At 40.7% G+C, this 13,202-nt stretch overlaps 1 protein-coding gene across 1 annotated transcript in view; it reads left to right on the forward strand.

The window, feature by feature from the left end:
* Positions 1–616: 616 nt before the first annotated feature.
* The window catches only part of th (tyrosine hydroxylase), a 78,569-nt gene continuing 65,983 nt past the window's right edge, over positions 617–13,202 (forward strand). Inside the window, exons 1-3 of the mRNA XM_039744522.1 lie at positions 617–797; positions 3,393–3,596; positions 12,294–12,468. Coding sequence (XP_039600456.1) covers positions 705–797; positions 3,393–3,596; positions 12,294–12,468 — 472 coding nt within the window. The 5' untranslated portion in view covers positions 617–704. The remainder of the gene's footprint in view (positions 798–3,392; positions 3,597–12,293; positions 12,469–13,202) is intronic.

The raw sequence follows: 13,202 nt of genomic DNA on the forward strand, positions 1-13,202 counted from the left end.
AACCATCCATCCATTTTCAGATTTTCTTAGTTTAACATTGACATTGGCAGAATTGGGCACAAGGCAGGGACCAGCCTTGGATGGGTAAGATAGATAGATAGATAGATAGATAGACAAGGCACTATAATAGATAGATAGATAGATAGATAGATAGATAGATAGATAGATAGATAGATATGAAAGGCATCATATAAAAGAGGTAATGATAGATGTGACAGAAAAAATATAGATAGTTATTTTTCAATTTATTAACATAACAAACACTTTTGATTAAATGGACACATTGATTCATCTTAATCAGTGTATTCGCTTCCGTCTGTCTAGTTTTTACCGCACACATTATCAGACTTTGATAAGCTGGTATTGGAATATTTAAGAGATTCTAGTAATGTCCTTTTAGAGAAGAGCAAAAACAATTCAATACTTCTGTTTTAGGTGTATGGAAAATTGGCTTCACACAACTTCCCGTGTAAATTAAAAAAAAAAATCTCCGCAATATTGGCGCAATTAAGTTAAATGGAACAGAAGTGGCAGAGACTGTAGGGTGTCTGATAAGCAAATTGGAGGCTTTGACGTCATAAAAAAAGAGGTTATTGTTATAAATACGAAGGAGACTCGATTTCTTCTACAGATTGGTCACCGTAGATAAGCACAATAGCTGATACGAGGCACACGTATTTTCTTTCGCCAAAGAAGCAGGTCTCATGATGCCAACCCCAAATAGCTCTACTTCTTCTGCAAAAAGCTTCCACAGAGCGAGCTCCGAGCTGGACTCTAAACAGCTTGACTCGGTAACGGTAAGTCTGAATTTTTTTTTTTTTTGTAAACTTGATTTTGGGGAGACACTTTCCCTGTTTAACAACAAAAAATACTCTGAAAGTTATACGTAGAGACAGAGATCTGCGGATTTAAAAATACGCACGTCGATGAAGTGACGAAGCAACACGTTATGTGAGAGAATGACAGCAGTAATAAGTAAACAAACAACCCAACAAACAGATCGCGTTCGTCTCTGATCAGTAACCTCCACCGACTGCGGGCTGACGCTGCCGCGGACAGGCTTAACTCTGAGGCGCGCAAACAGAAAAGTCGGCACCGGTTCCCTCCAAGGTGCTTGTTCCGGACGCGCAACTCGCGATCTTAATTCTACTGGTCTAATCGTAAACAGCAAAATTAATCTCGAAGGAATAAAACATAAAAGAAGATTTCACAGGCGCACAGAAGTCCTCAAACTGCAATCAACAATGTAATGACTCAATTATAATGTAGCTACGCGCGACAAAGTCTTTTAAAGCAGAGTTGACAAACGCGGCTCAATGGGCTCAAGTCGTCTATTCTCTTCTTCCTTCCGTTTTATAACCCGCTTATCCAGTTCAAGGTGGTGTTAACAACTCAAACATGTGGATGAAGTAAGTAAAATCCTCAGTTGCATACGGATACCAAACTCCGAGAACCGCTGAAACTGAAATAATTGTAATGAATGTAATAAGAGAGACTGGGCGTGTGTTTGTGTGTGAACGAACGCCCTGCCTCGGTTTGTTTCGGTCTTGCGTACGTTCTGGGTATTAGTGGGGTTAATTTGCTTCATTAATGGATGGATGAGTTGAGTTCAGCTGATTTTTAAGTTTTCACAATACAGATGCCTTAAATATAATTTTAAAACATGCCCTTTCCTTCATACACGTCCGTTTTAATGTTGAATGCTCGATTTCTTGCTACCCGCGCACTAGTCAACATCACCTGCGGTAGCGTTCACTTTTAATACACCGATACATTTATATTGCGTGTCAGGTATGTTTATTTGGCCGACCTTACATAAGAGAACCTCACTGGCGAATGCAAAAAGAGGCTCCAAATATGTGTAAAAAACAGACGTCTTTAATGTAGAGTAACAGGATACTAGAAAACCTGAACTCCGCCTGAGCTACTGTATGCAACAAAAGTCCTTTGAAAAGAGTCCATTTCAAAAGCCTGTTAAGGATCTAAATAAAAGGTTCTTTCTGGAATCTTCATGTGGATGGTTCTTTTAGAAACCAAAAATGGTTTCTCCACTGCTTTGAAGAATCACTTTCGTACCCTGATTCTTAAAAGGGACAGGACGCTGCTGCTTTTACTTTTCCCAGTAGTAGTAAAACTGTTATAATCACAACTATAATTTCTTAGTTTAAGCCTTAATCCAAGGCAACTTACAATTGGCTACATTTCTTTTGTTTCTCCAACTGGAGCGCAGGCAGGTGAAGTGACTTGTTCAAGGTCACACAAGCAGTGTCAGTAGCGGGATTTGAACCCACAGCCTCCCACCATTACACCGCAATGCCCGCCTTCTTAGCAAATTGCAAGCCTAATGTGCATACTATAAACTCATTAATCATTTACATATATGTGGGATGTATTACTCAGATCTAATTGTACAGGATATTCAGAACGCATTTCGACCCCCACCTTTAACTCTTGTTCTATCATTTAAAATGCACGTATCCTCTCAGCAAGCAACACTCACTACACCAGAATGACAATGCTGCTTCGCAGAAAAGAGACCTGGGTTAGGTGCATTGGCGATCCTAAATTGTCCCTGTGTGCTTGGTGTGTGTGCGTGTGTGTGTGTCCTGCGGTGGGCTGGCGCCTTCCCCGGGGTTTGTTCCTGCCTTGTGCCCTTTGTTGGCTGTGATTAGCTCTAGCAGACCACCGTGACTCTGTGATAAGATATAGCGGGTTGGAGAATGACTGACTCTATATATATATATATATATATATATATATATATATATATATATATATATATATATATATATATATATATATATATACTAAAATCATTTAAAGCACCAAGCCTTACCCACTGCGCCACACTTCTTATAATAATAATAATAATAATAATAATAATAATAAATTATATATGTCGTTTCGCTTTTCTCGCCACTCAGAGCGCTTTACATAGCCAAGGGGGAGCCACTTCAATCACCACCAATGTGCAGCACCCACCTGGATGATGCGACGGCAGCCCTTTATTGCGCCAGCACGCTCCCTACACATTCGCTAAACTAGAACTGTAAAGTCGTAAACAACTGTTGTGATATTAAACAGCACTCAGCTCGAGACAGCAATATGAATGCCTGCCTGGGCTTTCAAAGACATTAGATGGCAAGACTAAATTAGCTCAGGTTTAGTCTTGCATTGTGCCCTTAGAGGGACTGACATCCCGTCCAGGGATTTTGCGAGAAATTGTTGGAGCAGGCGCTATGGCGTCCAGCCTTCCAATAACGGAAATCATTAGCGCGCCTTTCTACGCGCATCTCTGACCCGCCTTGTTGTTCGGTTTTACCAAAAACACTTACCAATATGTTTCCTGAGACTTGAAGATTATTTATTTATTTATTTATTTACCTTTACAGTCGCCCAGGTTTGTTGGAAGGAGGCAAAGTTTAATCGAAGATGCCCGAAAAGAAAGGGAAGCCGCAGTGGCCGCTGCTGAATCTGGAGACACCGCCGATCATATCGTCTTTGAAGAAGAAGATGGAAAAGCTATGGTCAACCTGTTCTTCCGTCTGAGAAACACCAAAAACTCGTCCTTGTCCCGCACACTGAAAGTCTTTGAGGTAAGGAAGGAAAAAAAAAACCATAAATAAATGTTTAGGATAAACGGACAATACACATTCTTAAAAATAAAGGTGCCTAAACGGTTTTTCAGAGCGATATTATAGGGCAATCATTGTTGGTTCCCGAAACACCCATCCATATGAGGGTTCCAGAAAGAACCTTTCATTTATTTAGATCCATAACAGGCACCATACAGTAAATAAACATGAATAGTTTATGAAATACCAGTAAGTCACGATTTTTAACAGAACCCTGTTTGCATACAATAACACATCCCTACCTCCATGTTTTCTTGATCTGTTAGTCTCCTGCTACGTATAGATAATCCATTTATTAAAGATTTCAGGTTTTTCAAAGCACAGAGGACAAACTTCATATATGCGAAGAACTCTAAATGATGCTTTGCCGTGCATTGGCTCTACGAGGAACCACATAACCCAATCAAGAACCATAAAGTGCCATTAAATAACCCGTATGCTTAAGAGTATAATTGAACAGGACGGACGCTTGTTGGGCTGAATGGCCCGTTCTCGTCACAGTGTTTCTAAAGCTCAAAAAACATCCAACATCAGCTGACTGCTGGTTTCTCGCACACTCTTAAAACTAACGGTTGCAAAACGACTCTTTACCGAGTTTTGGGATTCCTCCGTAAATCATTGCTTGGCCAAGGACCATTATGTTGTATACATAGGCAATAATATTTTACTAATTAAAGGGAAGAAGACGGGAACAGGTTCAAAGTGATAAACTTTAACATGTCCTTTTACTAAGATCTTTTCAGAGTACATGTTACACCACCTTATTATTATTATTATTATTATTATTATTATTATTATTATTATTATTATTATTATTATTATTATCTACTTCCTAACAGCTCCGCAATACCCATAATTCGTTAATACTACGAAACCCCCAAAAGTCCAGGCTTACAATATACTACACATTTCAATCTATGAAGGGTTCTTTTTATGTTAAATGGCTCTTTTGGCTTTGAAAAGGTTGCTAATGTTGTGGACTAATATCTTATGGCTGTTAATATTGTGCCTGTTTAAATGTAAAGTATGCTATTGATACTAAAATATGAAGAATATCTGAATTTAGTATGTTATTGTAAGCAGCAGGATTCCTTAAAAAAACAGTGACCCATTGATATTTTACAAACGTATTGTTACTTGCTACGGATCCAGATAAACGTTCTTTGTAGAACAAATGGCATCGCTCTGAAGAGCATCTCTGGCACTTTTATTATACAGAATGCGTTTTCCAGTTTAGGGTACGACTGAGCACGAACAGCCAATATGAACTCGAGGGGGGATTTTTGCATAAATTAAACGTATAATTACACTCAAAAGACATTCAGGTTAGGTGGATTGTCGATACTAAATCGGTCCACGTGTGTATTTGGGATTTGTGTGTGTTCTTGTGTGTGTTCGCCGGGCGGCAGAGAGGCCAGTGTTTGTTTCTGTCTTACGCCCAATGCTGGCTGGGATAGACTTCAGCAGACCCCCGAGGCCCAGTTCAGGAATAAGAATTAGAAAATTAGAAAGCGACTGATTATAAGAAAAACAAAAAACTCAGTTATGAACACCACTGGAAACAATAGGTTATATGGAATCCACTTATCCATTATCTAACCCGCTATAGCCTAAATACAGGGTCACGGGGTCTGCTGGAGCCAATCCCAGGGCGCAAGGCAGGAAACAAACCCCGGGCACGGCGCCAGCGCACCGCAGGGCGCGTGCGCGCATACACAAGTTAGAATCGCCAAACGACCTAACCTGCATGCCTTTGGGAGGAAACCCACGCACACATGGGGAGAACATGCAAACTCCATGCAGGGAGGACCCAGGTCTCCTAACTGCGAGGCAGCAGCGCTACCCACTGCGCCACCGTGCCGCCCGGCTATACGGAATACACAGTGAAATAACGTTCCATAATGGGAGTTTAGAGGCTATGCCGGCAGCAGTAGTATCAAGGCGGGAAACAGCAACGGATAATCAATCGTCATATCTGGTCACCCACACCAACTGGGGCAGACCACGGGGTGTAAGTGGATACGTTGGATGTGAGATGGATTTCAGGGTGGTGAGGGCTCCTTTTTAAAGTTTGCGCGTTCTCGCTGTTTTTGGGTGGCCCTCCGTCAGTCAGACATTCTCAGATAAAGCAATAAGGACAAATGACATCTCAGATATTCTCCGCTCTGCTAAATCCTCATTGAAATCGGTCGGCAGAGGGCGTGAGGCTCAAGACAGGAACCATCTCTGGACGTAGCGCAAGTCCATTTTCCATGCATGTACTTATATAGGCCACTTTTAATACGGGATTTGGGCCGGTTTTGCTGTGTAGGCCTTTGAGTTGTGCGTGAAAAACCTGAAGCTGGAAAGCACACATATGAAAAATGTGTAGACCGATTAATTACATTTTATGCAACCTCTAATCTAAACGTTTCCAAGTTATTAAACAACTTAACAACAAAACATGACGTTTATTAAGCAATCACGTGAAACGATTTTTTTTCCGTAAGCTTTTATCTTTGTTGGTTCTTTTACTTGTTGCTCAGCGCCACTGCTCTAAATGAGAATCGCGCAAGGACTTTCCATTTTCTGTGTCTGTTTAAAAGTATTCGTTAATATCTGATGCGTTTTACAAAACAAATGGGTATTTGAGAAAACTGTACTTTTTGTAGCGATTTGTTTCGTGACGCGAGAAGAGGAAATGGAGAGAGTAGGATTTTTTAATTTATTTATTTGTTTATTTATTTTTTTGTCCTGCTTTTATAATTATTGAACTGGCCACATCTTTGTGTCCGTTTGTGTGCTAAAGCCGTCTCTATCAGAGACCCTCAGGCGAAACAAAAAAAAAAACTCCTAATGACGCCAGGAAAAAAGGCAGAGACACGGAAATATTTGCTTTCAGTCTTCATTGTTAATGAGATAAAAGAGTAAAAACCAAGACAGCCATAACGCAATTTGGATTCTGTAGTTTAGGCTGCGGGGAATCGGTGCGGATTCCTTCCGCGGTGGCTGAGGTTACTTCTCTGCTAATTGAATATTCTGTCAAAATAATACATTTAAGGGGGTTTTGCATGAGACACCCAGAAACAAGTCGTTAAGCACCAAAAACGACAACAACTTGAGAATTTTAAATGTTAATAAATGCATCGGAAGTATAATATAAATCGCGATCATATTTGTAAGGTAAAAAGCTTTGGTGAAACGTAAACTTTGTAGATTCTAGGCCATAAATCAACATTAGAAGATTTAGATATTCAGGAAATCAAGAATTCGCAGAAACTTTTTTTTTTTTTTACTGATAAACTATCCATCCATTTTTCAAACCTGCTCATCCTGGAAAGTGTTATGGTAATGCTGGAGCCTATCCCAGCAAGACTTGGGCTCAAGGCAAGACCAACACCTGGACAAGGTGCCAGTCCATGGGAGGACGAACACAAATACACACACATCAGGGGGCAGTTTAGTAATATCAGGTCACCTAACCTTCATGTCTTTGGAGAATGGCAATAAAACTGGAGCACCAGGAGGAAATCCACAGTGGACACAGGGAGAACATGCAAACTATACACTCTACTGGCAGACTACAGATTTTAAACTGTTAGGAAGCACAGTGGCACTGTAGAATCACAGCTCTGTGGTCGAACCTGGACGGGCTACTGTGTGTGTCGAGTTTACATGCTCTTCCTGTGTCCGTGTGCATTTTTCACTTGTACTCTGGTTCTCTCTTGTAGACTACTGTCTTGAAAATAAAGGCTCATTAGTGGAACTGCTACCAAAAAAAAAAACTTTCTGGTACCTTTATTTTTAAATGTGTACAAATGAGCGTGTGTGAGTGATAATAATGCCACTCTGTGACTGCTGCCTTATCTTTAGGCAAGTCAGGAGCTTTTCTTCATTTTATAATTCTTTGTGTATTTCAGGTTGGTTGTTGGTGGTGGTTTTGTTATGGGCTTCTCTAAAAAGTGACCTTTCCCTCTGGGACTAACTATCTATCGATCTATCGATCTATCTATCATATAGTGCCTTTCTCATCTATCTATCTATCTATCTATCTATCTATCTATCTATCTATTATATAGTCTACATATCTATTTCATCATCTATCTATCTATCTATCTATCTATCAGGCTGGCGCGGACACGTTCATGTCACCCACAACACATTTAATTACCATTATTTATGTACAGTGCAGCACACAACCCCAAAGTCCCCAAAAGTCCTGGCCACAACACAATTTGCCTTCTTCCTTTCTTCAGGCCACCTCCTTGCCTCCTACAGAGACCTTCTCCACTTCCACCTGAGTCTAGTCATTGTATGAAGGGAGGCGGCCCCTTTTATTAATCCCCCAGATGTGCTCCAGGTGTGTCCCGGCAATCTTCCACCGACACGCCCCTGTGTGGCAGAAGTGCCAGCCGCATCCCCGGAAGCATTCTGGGTGTCCCTGCTCCTCTTCTCCCCAGCACTTCCGGGTGTGGCGCAAGTGCTGAGGTCCAGGGTTCCAAAGGCATAAGGGCACCCCCTGGCAGTGACCAAAGGCCCCTACAGGGTAGAGCTTCAAAGCTCAGTACCCGTGGCCCACAAAGGTACCAGGGCGGTCACCCCCACATGGTTTGGGGAAGGCATAAGCCCTCCTCCGGTCCTCCTGGGCATCCCGGCCAGGTCATCCTCCCAGCCATCTCCGACACTATCTATCTTATCCATCCAAGGCTGGTCCCTACCTTGTGCCCAATTCTGTCAATGTCAATGTTAAACTAAGAAAATCTGAAAATGGATGGTTGGTTATATCATTTAGAAGGGCATGGTGGTGCCACATTTAGCACTACTGCATGAAATCTCCTGGCGTATGAATCTGAGTTGTGTCTTGGTAACTCTCTCCATTCTCCTGCGTTCATGTGAGCTTTCTGGAGACTTTGATCTCCTATCATATTCCACAAATACACAGATCAGAGTTATTGTCTGATTGTCCAATTATCTAATTAAGTGTGTGTCTCTGTGGGCACCCTGATGGGCTTTCATCCAGTGTAGGTGTGATTCCTTTCTGGCACTGACTCTGTTGATGAAAGCTGTGACTCCTGGTTCAAATTGTTAAAAGATGGAACTACCATGCAAACAAAATTTATTGTGTTCCTTTGAGATGTATTTACAGTGGCACTGCAATAAATAAAGTTTATTTAATTCAAAATAAGGAGTAACATGGTGGTGTAATGGGTAGCAGTGCTGAATCACAGCACGTCACGTCACGTAGTATATGTGTACCAAATTTCAGGTCAATAGGTCAAATGGTTTGCAGGCTACAGGCGATGTAAAATCCTAGACAGACAAACAGACACGTTATCGTATTATATATATAAAGTTAAGATTCAACATGAGCTAAAAAATCTTGAAGAACATAAGAAACAAGAGGACACCATTCAGTCCATCAAGCTCTTTTGTTTAGCTAATAGTTAAGTGGTCTCCAGTATCTCATCCAGATTCTTTTGGAAGGATGTCAAGGTGTCTGCTTCAACTTCATGTCTCCCACGACTCATTGAGTAAAGAAGTGCTCCCTGGCTTCAGTTTTAAATGCACTGCCCCTTAATGTCCACTGATGTCCTCGAGTACATGATTCACCCTTAAGCTGAAAGAAATCTACTAGAACTACTTTATCAGTGCCTTTGAGGGTTTTAAATACCTGCATGAGGTCCATACGCTGTCTCCTCTGCTCATGGCTAAACAGTTTAATTCTCTGAGTCTGTCACAGAAGGATGTGTCCTAAAGCCCTGAGATACACTTGGCTGCTCTCCTCTGCTCAGCTTCAAGTGCTGCTATATCTTTCTTCTATCATGGTGACCAGAACTGCATACAACACTCCAGATGTGATCTCACTATTGTATTATACTAGGCTGACCCGCCTTTTAAGGCGACCACTTCTTAAGGCAATTCAATATGTAGATCAATTTGATATTTTATACAAACTCATTAATTTGGTTATATTGCATTTAAGCGGTATTACTTTAATACTCGTAGTTTCTGTTATTTTTGTGATGAAATTTAAACTTTTTTTCTATATTGAAGTCGCCCTTTTGAACCCCCCTGATATTTACTACGCGGTGAGGCATTTGTACTCCATTAACATTAATTATTTCCAGAGACATAATTTTGTCTATTTTTCCAGCGCACAAAAGCAAGGGAACGATGGGAGCACCAGAACTCTGCTCACATCATGTCGATTCGTACCGCAAGCCGCAAGTAGTAAGTCTGTGATAAGCGGAATACCGCTACGCTTTCCACTCACGGGACGGAAGGACAATCCCGACCGCTTTTATATAGTAAGAAAGAAGAAGAAGATATCGCACAGTCTAGAGTAGAAAATCATCTTTTACCTGGAAAAACGAAACTACAAATCCCATCGTGCATTGCAAAATGGGACGGGCGTGTGTGAAACTCCGCGCCTGCGTAGCACTCACGGGACGGAAGGACAATCCCGACCGCTTTTATATAGAAGGATAGTTTGAGCATAACGTCCCTTGACGTAAATTCAACAGATTTTCTGATATAACCTAACATTTTATTTGCCTTTTTAATTACTTCTATGTATTGCTTAGTCAATGGAAATGTTGCATCAACATAAACCCCTAAATCCTTTTCATAGGTTGTTTCCTGTCTGACTGTGTCTCTCATTTGAAAATGATGTTCTTCCTGCCCACATGTAGCACTTTTCTACATTAAACTCCATTTTCCTGGTGTTCGTCCAGCTCTGAAGCTTGTCCAGGTCTCTTTACTGCCTCCTCAGTGTCTGCCATACCTCAAATCTGCAAATCTGACAAGTTTACTAACTACACCCGAATCAATGTCATTAATACGAGGGACATTCAAAACGTTTCTGCACTTTTAATCTTTCGACGGAAACGGTGAAGGCGGGAGGGAGGATGCTGGGAAAATTGCATCGCAAAGGAAGGTGACTACTGTATGTAGAAAAGTGATTTGATTTGTTTTCGCAATTCTTAATCTTCTTCTTCTCCCGGCTGCTCCCGTTAGGGGTTGCCACAGAGGATCATCTTCTTCCCTATCTTTCTGTCCTGTGTATCTTGTTTTGTTACACCCATCACCTGCATGTCCTCTCTCACCACATCCATAAACCTTCTCTTAAGCCTTCCTCTCTTCCTCTTACCTGGCAGCTCTATCCTTAGCATCCTTCTCTCATATTTACACAGCATCTCTCCTCTGTATGTCCAAACCAACCCAATCTCGCCTCTCTGACTTTGTCTCCCAACCATCCAACCTGAGGTGACCCACTAATGTCCTCATTTCTAATCGTGTCCATCCTCGTCACACTCAATGCAAATCTTAGGTCAATGCCATCATCTCCAACCCATATACTGTAACATAGCTGGTCTTACTACCGTCCTGTAGACCTTCCGTTTCACTCTTGCTGTTACAAATCACTCCTGACACTCATCTCCACCCATTCCACTCTGCACTCTCTCTTTTACCTCTCTTCCACAGTCTCCATTACTCTGTACTGTTGATCCAAAGTATTTAAACTCATCCACCTTCGCCAGCTCTACTCCCTGCATCATCCTCACCGTTCCTCTGACCGCCCTCTCATTCACACACATGTATTCTGTTTTGTTCCTACTGACCTTCATTCCTCTCTTCTCATATCTCCACCTCTCCAGGGTCTCCTCAACCTGCTCCCTACTCTCACAACAGATCACAATGTCATCAGCAAACGTCATAGTCTACGGGGATTCCTGCCTAATCTCGTCTGTCAACCTGTCCGTCACTATTGCAAATAAGAAAGGGCTCAGAGCCGATTCTTAACAGAATTAAAAAAGTGTGTAAACTTTTTGAATGTCCCTCATATGAATCAGAAAAAGTAATAAGGGTCCATAGACAGACTCCTGAAGGAACTGATGACCTCACTCCATTCTCGTTTAATCTTTACTCTTCGCCTGCTTCTAGTTAACCAATCTTGAGAGCCAGTTTTATAGGTCACCTCTGATACCTACGGCTTTGAGTTTCAGAATTAATCTTTGCTGTGAGACGACTGGGTCAAATGCTTTTTGAAAGTCTTCTTGAAATTATGTTGTAGGTTTTGTTTTTTCCAATTATTCTGGTTGCATCTTCAACAAAATCTAAAAGTTTGGTTTGGCAGGACTTTCCTCTCATAAGCCTATGTTGGCTGCTGCTTAGAATATTGTTTGTGTTTAGGTAATTGTCTCATTTATTTCTTATTATAGTTTCCATAATTTTGGATGGCACATAAGTAAGACTAAACGATTTGTAATTATAGGATCCACTTTGTTTCCTTTCATGAAGATTGACTCACATTTGTAACTTTCCAGTCCTCAGGTACTTCTCCTTTCTGAAGTGACTGCTGAAATTTACCTGATAAGAGTTTATAGCTGACTTCTTCTTCCATTTATTTCAATACAATTGGTAAAATCCCATTAGATCCAGGGGTTATATTAGGTTTCAACATATTGAGGGCTTGAAGCACATCTGGTTCTTCTATTTTAAAATCAATGAACTCAAGGGTTGTTTTTACTTCTGCATGAGGCATTCCATTTGTTTCTTCCTTTATAAATACTTGGGTAAAATAACTGTTTAGAAGAGGAATAAAAAGTTGGGTGAAATGTGACTTGTAAGGATAAATCAGATAAGGTACAGCTCCCTGTTTCTTTTGATAACTTATAGACCTTTGAGGCAAAGATTCATCACCTTGAAACGAGACCCAGTCGGAAACCCAAAGATACTCTTGAAGACCTTGAATATTTTATTCGGTGTGAGGTTCACCTGTCTGATCTCAGCACTCTCATCAGCTCATTGAAGAGAATTTCAGAAGATGTCCGGACAACGAAGGAGGAAAAATGTGAGTCATGAATGCCTTCCACTGTTCTTTAATACCTGAAAACAAGTTGATCTTTAATATGCCTATTATGTTCAAGTAGACCAGTGGTTCTCAACCTGGGGGGTGGGCCCCCTTAGGGGGGAGTGAAGTAACAAAAAGGGGGGCGCGAAGATGTGAAAAAAAGAAAACAAGAATCAAAAATATGAAAAATACATCTATTGAAACCAAAACAAATTAACGTAAACTACATTCTGATACTAGAAAAATAAATATAGAGTTAGATAAATGTCGATAAAAGTTAAGTAGGTATAATAAAATATGCATCTGTGATATATCATTAATTAAAAAAGAACAAATTGGTATTAGTGGGCTCCTTTCAAAAAAACGTTAGGGAGCACAATTAAAACTGTTATGAAAACTCGGGTCGCAAATACATAAAGGTTGAGAAACGCTGGAGTAGACCATAATTAGTGGTAAAGATTCAATTGCAGCCATGTGTACTAAAGTTTACAGTTAAAGAACGCTAATGTGTAGTGTCCTGATTTTGATAGATTGTTTTTGTCACTGACCCCTCCAAATAATAAATAAATAAAAACAGATGTTAAACTTTATTTTCATGTGACTCTTGATAGATATATTGAAAGGATTTCCCTCACTAGTGAGCATTTTTGGAAGTGCTTTCAGAACATATTGGGACTCTCTGGTTCTTTAACCTCCCAGTCCGTCACACTGATTCTGAAGTCAGATTTCAGGTT

Source organism: Polypterus senegalus, chromosome 1, assembly GCF_016835505.1.
Source record: "Polypterus senegalus isolate Bchr_013 chromosome 1, ASM1683550v1, whole genome shotgun sequence".
NCBI lineage: Eukaryota > Metazoa > Chordata > Cladistia > Polypteriformes > Polypteridae > Polypterus > Polypterus senegalus.